Genomic DNA, 10,486 nt, shown 5'->3' with positions numbered 1-10,486 from the left:
TACAGTTATGAGTTCAAAAAAATGTCTATAATGGGCGTAAATCTAATATTGAGATATATAATTTTACATGCGGCCCACAGAGCTGTAATTTATTTGGAAAGTGACCCGCAAGATCCTTTGGGTTGGCCACTCCTGGTATAAGAGGAAAACACATTAAAATAATAAATTTCATAATTACCTTCATATAAGAACGTTTTCTAAATTAAAATTAATTTTTGAAGTATCTACCGTGCTAACAACGGTGCCTAATATAGATCGAAAATAATAAAATTTTCTTTCCTTTTATTAATGTTAAATAATAAATTTAATGTTAAAGGTCGTTCGGTCATTCACCTTTCGCATAACATAACGTTCAGCATATGTAAATAGACAATAAAATCTATTTTTTACTTGAAAACAATTCGGCAATCTGTACTATTGTACGTGAACTTTTATAAATTCGTTCGACTTCTCATGAGGATTAGATTTTTTCGGCAACTAAAACGCCTTCAAAGTTAGATTTGATCAACGATTTGACAAATCAGATTGAATAGTGTTGCTATGTTGTATGTTTATCATGACATGTAGTTGACAAAAGTAATCTATATCAATTACTCATGGACGAATTCATTTATCGAAATGTAAAGAAGCATTTGTTTGTATATGTGTTACCGGAAATGTATGAAATCCGTCATTGTACACAATTCCTAGGAAATGTATATAATTCCTAAAATCGCCCGGAAATGTATTGAAATAAATTGTATTAGACACATTTCCTAGGAAATCTATACATTTCCTAAATAGCAATCGGAAATGTATTACAGGTAATACTAAATAGGCAATAATACGGCAGGCTGTTTGGAGATGTACCTGTATCCATTGGTGACGTCATTGTACGGTTATTAGGGAGATTTATGACAAACTGGAGTTTCTTTCGAAGACATTATTCCAACATATCAGGACAGGGGCATTATACAAACTCCAGTCTATCATAAATATACCTAATAACCATTCATCGAACCATCCAAACCTAACCTAACCAACCAATAACGTCAGCAATGCATATACATCAGCCGATCACACTAGAATCGCGTACCCACAGATAATTCTGATTCTGTTTACTAACGTGTTTTATTCATTTTATTCACGGAAAGCATTAGTTTTATACATTTCCTAATACAATATCGGAACTTCATACAATTTCCTAGGATATGTGTGTATTAAAAAATCTTTGAAATAATATTTTATAGATTTCCTAAATGGCCTCGGAATTGTATACATTTTCTAGGAATTGTATACAATTTCTAGATTTCATACATTGCCAGTAACATGCATTTTTTAGATATCAAATTATCCATTTCCATACATCAATTTTTTTGTTGTACCAAATGATACACTTACATCTTTCCTGCCTCCGTCTTCTACTATCAAAATTCAATACATGGGTCGTGCCTGTCTACAGGTTTACAATTAAAAACGGTTTTTTCTTATATATATATAATATGTACGCGAAGAAATTTCTATATACCTAATTCGAATCATTTTATGATCTTACCCAGAAACATTTCAAAAACTCCAAAATGAGACTTCGGTCCCATTAATTTTTCCACTGTACCAGAAGCTGACGACATGGTCTAAAATAATTCGGTTTTACATAACAAGTAAAATACCATTTTTCCATGCTTTACCTCACAAAATCCCTTTTCAATAATAAACAAGGCATGACAAATGTCGCCAGCATAAAGAACGATTTCGTTTTTTGGAAGCACAATTGTTTCACAGCTGGCAGCTATAGTATTTAAGCAATCTTTTGGGAAATTCTGTGACGATATTTAAATATTAATCTCATTAAACATAATTCAATGGTATACCTTAAAAAGTGGGATTTCCATTAAATGATGAGTGAAAATTGCAGCAATATTTTCACTCTGCAGATAATGTGGCAAGTCGTAAAATATACGTTTATTTGTTATAATATTGTATCCCTTATTATATTGCCACTGTAAATTTAAATAATTGTTCCATCTTTTCTGTATGGTAGAAACAATGTCATTCGCTTGTAAATAACTTCTGATCACTTTCACTATTTCTGAGTAAATCGATCTGTAATTTTAATAATGAAATTTTTGTAACTGTTTCACAAAAAATCTGAATTCTTATGGAAGATGCAAATGTTACTTTTCTTCTTTTATTTATTTGATTTAAAGTTCGAAGACTTAACAAGTTTGAAAAGTTGTAATTATGTATCTGGTTTGTAAAGTTACAAAGTGGGAGAGATTTTTCTGATAGGCATATTTAAAGTGATAGATTATGGAAAGGGGGTTGGATACTAAGGTATTTAGAGGGAGGAGGTAGGGTGAGCCGACTGAAGGAAGTTTTAAGGAATAGGGGATAAGATAAGATTAGATAATTCGGGGGAGGCTAAAACATAGGTTAAAAAATGTGACATGATAAGTGTTGAAAATGTAGAAAATAACTTTTTAACGTTTTTATAAAGCTTATAACAATTTCTTTGTTTTTATTTCATTTTATAAAATACAAGCTTTTACCCGCGGTGTCGCTGTTACTGATGTCCTAATTATATGTCAAAGATTATCAAAAATACAATAATTTGATAAACTTGTTCATAAGTCCGGATCAGAATCATCAGAATAAAAGCAAAATTTCTAATATTCTAGATAAAACATCTACTTTGCATAGAATGACAGTAAATAATATCCTTGTTTATCGAGATAAATGGTACCCTGTGTCCTTTTCTGTAGCCCTCACATTATGAGTACAAAATTTCATGATGATTGGTTGAGTAGTTACGGCGTGAAATCGTAATAAACAAACTCACATTAACATTTATAATATTATAGTTAGGATGAAAATAATGGAAACATTTCGAGTTAAAACTACTAATATAGAAGCAAACATAAAATGAGTTCTTCAACTTCTTCAATTAAAACTCCAGAAAATTTAATGGGTTTGAAACTAACAAAGTAGGTACATATTTTGTTCTTACTTCGAAGTGTAAGCCAGCATTAGTGTAGCTGAATAGTCGGCTATTAGGTAACAAAAAGCAAGTGTTCCAATATAGAAAATCGCAGTGACGAGAACGGTTTCATAAAAATTATATGCCGACACTACGGCGAATCCAATCTGGGTAACTGCTGCCATTGCAAAATAAAGAGAAGCAACAAATGGTTGATTTGTAAGTGTACCACCGTATTCAGATTCCTTTTGTTTTTTCACCATAAACCAGCCATCATCTGAGCAAATTCTAAATAAAGCGATATTAAAAAGAGATCGCAATAAAAACAACTAGTTAGTTGGGTAATTTTCAATAAATAGTTGAGGAAATAAAGTATTAAACTTTCGAATTTTGTGCACTGAGTCGGTTTTTTGAATTCGATTCGTGGAACACCGTCTACAATTTTTCTGAACGTAGGAAATTAGTCCAATTTTGCTACTCGAGGGTTGTGAGAATCGCTGAATACGACATGGAGTCGGCGACAGCCTTCAAGGTATCTGGGGCCCAGGGCGACCGTCATTTATGAAATTAAAGCAATATCTTGGAAAAAACCAATATCATTTATCAAATTATTGATCATCGGACCCAAGGTACCTCGGAGGCCATCGCAAACATGACTCCTGGAGACGACGAGTATGATGGTCTACTGTCGCGGACTGCATATTCGTGTTCATTGACTCTCAAAACCCCCGAGTAACAAAATTGGAATTATTTCTATCATTATTTACCGAGCTGGTTTTTTTTATAACAACTTTGCGTTGGATGAGTTACAAAGGTAGAAGAGTGACACTTAGTTTGTATAAAGAGCAAGAGGCAGTTATAGAGCTGGGGATGCAACGTAAGGAAGTAAATATTAGGAAGGGAGTCTAACAGGGATGCACACTGTTACCGTTACTTTTTAATCTGCACATCGAAGACGCGATCAACATCATTATAGACAGTACAAATGTAAGGATAGATATACAGGGGCGAAAGATTACTATGTTTAGATTTGTAGATGATATAGCAGTATTAGCATCTGGCAAGGGAGAGTTAGAGATAGCTTTAAATAAAATGGAAGCGGTACTGACAAAACAGTACTGTATGAAAATAAACAAAAGTAGACCAAAAATACTAATTTGCAGGGGAGGAAAAGGTAGAGAAAGAGCGAATATAAAGATAGGAGATGAAAAATTAGAACAAGTGGCTGATTTTCTGTATCGAGGAAGTCAGATTAGTTAGGACAGAAGGAGTACTAGGGATATAAAACAGAGGATAGCGTAGTCGAGTCGCATTTAATAAAAAGAAGTCACTCCTATGCACGCGAACGGTTACTTTAGAAATTCGAAAAAGATTGTTAAAGGTGTATGTTTGGAGCGCGGCGCTGTACAGAAGCGAAACATGGACAATGGGCGCGGCGGAAAGAAAAGGTTAAAAGGTAAGAAAAGGTTAGAAATGTAATATTACAGGCGAATGATGAGGATACCGTGAATAGAGAAGCTTACAAATAAAGAGGTGTTAGAAAGAATAGGAGAACAAGGGACTCTATGGAAATTAATAAGAAATAGTCGAGATAGGTTAGTAAGACTCCTTCTCAGGCATGAAAGTCTAGTCAGAGACATATTGGTGGCAGAAACGGGAGTTAGGAGGGGTAGAGGTAAACCTAGATTAGATTAGTGTTCGCAAATAGTTAAGGATGTGGGATGTTCTAGTTTCAAGAAAAAGCGAAGATTAGCTGAGGATAGGAAAGAGTGGACGTGCGTGTCCAACCAGTCTGACGTCCTTATGATGATGATAATGATGATGAACAACTTTGTAATGCATTTGTAAGACTGTGTTTTTCTTATGCAGTTATGAAGATGAGACTCAGTCTCTTATGTTCACAAAGTTTGTAGACGGTCTCACAAATCGAATGCAGAAAACCAAATCTCGATCCAACTTACTGCACAAACATTCGAAGGTTTGATCTATTTTTGTGCTTTATTTCTTCCACTAAAAAGGTAATCCGAAAAAAAAAAATTGACGGACTATGTATATCACAGAAATTATTTTATTTTGTAGTAGATCATTAAATTTTACCAAACTACACAGCTTCATTTATAGGTGAAATTAACTATTCTACAAAATCCATAATATTATATCACTGAATTAGCAGTTTCTTCCTAAATAACTGGTAATGAAATGACTCCCTGAATATTATAAATTCAATATTTTGAGAAAGTAGATTACTTACTCATAAAAACATGCCAATATGTACAGAACGGAACCAAAGAAGTAGGAAAGAAAGAAGATGTACGTGACATACTTGATGTATCTAACTAATGCAACGTTAAAGTTCAAACTATCTTCAAGTCGCTTTACTATGAAGTAAGCCTAAAAAGTTTAAATAAATGAATAACAATTATCTAACTAATGGAAACATACGTGATGAACAAAATTAGTCTTGTCGTTATACACTTTAAGGTGAAAATAATGAAAACTCATAAACATATTCAGATACGTACGAAATACTTATTAAAAGTCAACAGGCCAGAAAGCTTTCACTTGAATAAAAATTTAATAAAAAGCAAAATTATTGGTTTAAGTTNAAAAAAAAAAAGCACTGAACTGTCGAATTTTGTGCACTGAGCCGGTTTTTTTGCATTTAATTCGTGGGACACCGTCTACAATCTGTGTAAACGTAAGAAATTAGTCCAATTTTGCTACTCGGGGGTTGTGAGAATCGCTGAATACGACATGCAGTCGGCGACAGCCTTCAAGGTATCTGGGGCCCAGGGCGACCGTCATTTATGAAATTAAAGCAATATCTTGGAAAAAACCAATGTCATTTATCAAATTATTGAGCATCGGGCCCAAGGTACCTCGGAGGCCGTCGCAAACATGACTCCTGGATACAACGAGTATGATGGTCTACTTGAGGTACATAGAAGGCTGTCGCCGACTGCATATTCGTGTTCAGTGACTCTCAAAACTCCCGAGTAACAAAATTGGAATTATTTCTATCATTATTTACCGAGCTGTTTTTTTTTATAACAACTTTGCTTTGGATGAGTTACAAAGGTAGAAGAGTGACAGTTTGTATAAAGAGCAACAGGCAGTTATATAGCAGTATTAGCATCTAGCAAGGAAGAGTTAGAGATAGCTTTAAATAAAATGGAAGCGGTAGTGTATGAAAATAAACAAAAGTAAATCAAAAATACTAATTTGCAAGGGAGTAAATGGTAGGGAAAGAGCGAATATAAAGATAGGAGACGAAAAATTAGAAGAAGTGGTTGATTTTCTGTATCGAGGAAGTCAGATTAGTTAGAACAGAAGGAGTACTAGAGATATAAAACAGAGGATAGTGTAGCCGAGTCGCATTTAATAAAAGGAAGTCACTTCTATGCTCGCGAACGGTTAATTTAGAAATTCGAAAAAGATTGTTAAAGGTGTATGTTTGGAGCACGACGCTGTACAGCTCCGAAACATGGACAATGGGCGCGGCGGAAAAGAAAAGGTTAAATGGTTCGAAATGTGGTGTTACAGGCGAATGATGAGGATACCTGAATAGAGAAGGTTACAAATGAAGAGGTATTAGAAAGAATAGCAGAACAAGGGACTCTATGGAAATTAATAAGAAATAGTCGAGATAGGTTAGTAGGACACCTTCTCAGGCATGAAAGTCTAGTCAGAGACATATTGGAGGCAGAAACGGGAGTTAGGAGGGGTAGAGGTAGACCTAGATTAGATTAGTGTTGGCAAATAGTTAAGAATGAGGGATGTTCGAGTTTTAAGGAAAAGCGAAGATTAGCTGAGGATAGGAAAGAGTGGAGGTGCGTGTCCAACCAGTCTTAGGACTGGCAATCTTATGATGATGATGCTGAACAACTTTACAATGCATTTAAAAGACTATTTTTTTATGCAGTTATGGTGATGAATTGATCTCTTATGTTCGCAAAGTTTGTAAACGGTCTGACGAATCATATGGAGAAAACCGCACCTTGATCCAACTTACTACACAAGCATTCAAAGGTTTGACCTATTTTTGTGCTTTATTTCCCCGACTTAAAAGGTAATCCGAAAAAAAAAAATTGAGGGACTATGTATATCACAGAAATTATTTTATTTTGTAGTAGATCATTAAATTTTACCAAACTACACAGCTTCATTTATAGGTGAAATTAACTATTCTACAAAATCCATAATATTATATCACTGAATTAGCAGTTTCTTCCTAAATAACTGGTAATGAAATGACTCCCTGAATATTATAAATTCAATATTTTGGGAAAGTAGATTACTTACTCATAAAAACATGCCAAAATGTACAGAACGGATCCAAAGAAGTAGGAAAGAAAGAAGATGTACGTGACATACTTGATGTATCTAACTAATGCAACGTTAAAGTTCAAACTATCTTCAAGTCGCTTTACTATGAAGTAAGCCTAAAAAGTTTAAATAAATGAATAACAATTATCTAACTAATGGAAACATACGTGATGAACAAAATTAGTCTTGTCGTTATACACTTTAAGGTGAAAATAATGAAAACTCATAAACATATTCAGATACGTACGAAATACTTATTAAAAGTCAACAGGCCAGAAAGCTTTCACTTGAATAAAAATTTAATAAAAAGCAAAATTATTGGTTTAAGTTTGATTGCTGTGAATAATAATGAGTTTATTATTTTTACTAACGAATATATCGTACTTTATGTTTGGTTCAAACTAGGTTGATAAATTCTATATATGAACCAGAAATAATTCTTAAAAACTTTCATTAACGCCGTTTAAAAATTGTTTCGCCTTACCTCAAGTTTCCTTGATAAGACGACACAATAAAACGTCAGGTATTTGTACCATTCGATCTAAATGAAATAATGGTTCTATCTAATTTACCTTATTTAATTTTAATATCCTGTTAACTGACAATAAAGCCAAAATTCTTGATCGTCGTTTATTTTGTACCAACAGTGATATATGGTCAAATGGTATTGCAGCAACTACGTCCATCACAAACGTGAGACTGCGACATCTCAAAAGGCAAATATCAACAAAATTTGTTACGGTACCTACGATATCGACCATTATTTATAATTAACCAGTTCAAGTTATTCTATTAATTATAGTACACACTCAACAGAACGTTTTAAATTTGTTCATATTAACGAATGTTGCATTTAATTTACAGTAATATTAATTATAAAAAGGTAAAATTTGTAAGCTTGGATGTAAGAGGTAATTTCTGAAACTACTCATCCGATTTTAAAAATTCTTTTACCAATATTTAAAATTGACCTTCAGGATAAACACGGGCTATATATAAATAAAAATGAAAGGGATTTTCGTATGGAAACTCTGTAAGGTGACGAAATACTGATCAATCGAACGTTTCGCTGCTTTGACAATTACAATAATGAAATACCATTTGCCAAAGAATTCAGAAATCATCAGGAAATGAGACACTTTGAATGCTTTAGTGCATTAGCATCAAAATTAATTCATGAGAACGTTTGGCTTATTTTTGAAGATTTTTTATTTGTTTACAGAACACCTTCTCTTATTTCTCCAGCTAATTTTACTGTAGACTTCTACCAAATATATCTAGGATTTATAGCAATAACGTAACAGAATCGTCGAAATATCAATTTCAAAAAAGGGCAATGGACGTTCGTTTCTATAACCGAAGGTTTAGTTTGTTCATACGTTATGCGATGTTCACACTATCGAGTGCCTACTGTATTTTGAAACAAAAAAATATATTTATCCTGGATGACTTTAGTGTAAGAAACATCCAGAAGTTTCGGGAAAGCTACAGAAAATTACTAACAATTATTGGTAAAGAAGTCGATATAAAAGTATAACTTTTTAGAAATTTTTGCAATGGGGCAGAGAATAGTGACATTTATAGAAAAAAACTTTTAATTACCTTGTTCGGTTTCAATTCCAGTAAACAATTTAATTATTACGTCAGTGACGAAGGCGAAGTCAATTAGGGTAATTAACATTTCCAGTTGATAAGAAAAATGTCTTTCAATCGCAATTTCGTAAGGGTATGAAATTGCAATGATTATTAACAAAAAGAATAAAAAACCATCCCACACGTCTGTAAATTTTGAACTAGGCTGAAATATCCATGGCCATGTGGTTTGAATATAGACTTCATCGTTCTTTTTAACCGATGCTTCGTGCTACAATAATGTACCGTTAGTAATGAGTTATTATTATTAAATTGTTTTTAATAGAAAAACAAGCGGAAATTGAATAAAAGAGATGGCAGAACCGACAGTTTAACAACTTCGAGATGCAATATTTTGATCAAAAATCTGGATAGTTTTACCCTTTGCATAAATCGAAACATTTCAGTGTTGACAATTTGATGAGAATTTCTAAAATCAGAAAGAACTGAACTGATACTGCCATGATACTGCTATAGGTCGTCATGTGTTGAAGTTGTTTTCTAACGTTTCGCTACCGCGAGTTCATGACGATCTTCTTTAGAGGTCCTTCTTTCTCCGATGCTGGACGTGGACTCGAGATCAAAGGACCTCTGAAGAAACTCGCCATTCGTGCTAACGAAACGTTAGGAAGAAACTCCAATCGACGACGACCTTTGAACCCGAATCAAGACAGCATCAGTTCACCAATTGGCCGCGAAAGCCTTTACCGATTTATCAGAAATAATTGATAGAAGTACTTAAGTGTAAATTGGTCTAACATTTGCTCAAATTATAGGAAGAACTGGAGGTACCTGACCAACCAGCTTTTAGACTGAATGCTTTATGATGATAATCAGATATGTAGAATACAACAGAAAAATTTAATAGAGCCTTTCACATATGTGATACGTAACAGTGAGGCGCGCAACAAGGGGGCGGGGTCCGCGGGTGCCTGAGCACCCAATCGATTGGGTTGGGCACCCAGTTAATTCCAGTCGATTCAGATAATAACCCAACTTGAAAGTTCGGTTCAAGTAGTTCGTAAATGGGCAGCCCAACTCGATCTTTTCAAGTATAAGAAATTCAGTACTTTGGTGACCTTTTTTTTATTTAGTCATTTATAGTATTATGATGGGAGCACCTAGTCAAACTGTAACGTTATTACTCCCTTAGTAACAATTGTGAAATAGATCCTAGTTCAGGAGTGACCAACCCAAATAATCTTGAGGGCTACTTTGGAAATAAATCATAACTCTCCGGACCGCATACAAAATTATATACCTAATCCATATTAGATTTAGACCCACGATAGACATCTTTTTGATTACGTAAAGTCATTAATAAAACAGGCAATGTGTCATATATTCACTAGAACATTGTTTTAATAGTCAATCTTTTTTTTTTCTCATAATTTGAACAATTTTTGAATATATGATTGCACAAATAATGCATTTTTGGATGAGGCTATTCACCGGTACCGTACCGGTTACTAAGAAGCTATTCACTGGTACTATAGCCAAGAAACTAAAACTTAAAACTTTTGGGTGTTTCATTCCCACCAGCCAGTAATGTTGAAGTAATCTATATCAATT

At 33.8% G+C, this 10,486-nt stretch overlaps 1 protein-coding gene across 1 annotated transcript in view; it reads right to left on the bottom strand.

Annotated features, from left to right (window-relative positions):
* The window catches only part of LOC108740813, a 56,950-nt gene that overhangs the window by 26,188 nt on the left and 20,276 nt on the right, over nt 1-10,486 (bottom strand). The window contains exons 13-19 of the mRNA XM_025976940.1: nt 8,885-9,146; nt 7,855-8,027; nt 7,259-7,398; nt 2,987-3,244; nt 1,851-2,082; nt 1,668-1,799; nt 1,535-1,613 (exon numbers count right to left, since the gene is read on the bottom strand). Coding sequence (XP_025832725.1) covers nt 1,535-1,613; nt 1,668-1,799; nt 1,851-2,082; nt 2,987-3,244; nt 7,259-7,398; nt 7,855-8,027; nt 8,885-9,146 — 1,276 coding nt within the window. The remainder of the gene's footprint in view (nt 1-1,534; nt 1,614-1,667; nt 1,800-1,850; nt 2,083-2,986; nt 3,245-7,258; nt 7,399-7,854; nt 8,028-8,884; nt 9,147-10,486) is intronic.

This window comes from Agrilus planipennis, unplaced genomic scaffold, assembly GCF_000699045.2.
Source record: "Agrilus planipennis isolate EAB-ADULT unplaced genomic scaffold, Apla_2.0 scaffold299, whole genome shotgun sequence".
In the NCBI taxonomy this organism is placed as follows: Eukaryota; Metazoa; Arthropoda; class Insecta; order Coleoptera; family Buprestidae; genus Agrilus; species Agrilus planipennis.
The sequence above is the reverse complement of the archived record's forward strand: the minus strand, read 5'-3'. Positions and strand labels throughout refer to the sequence as shown.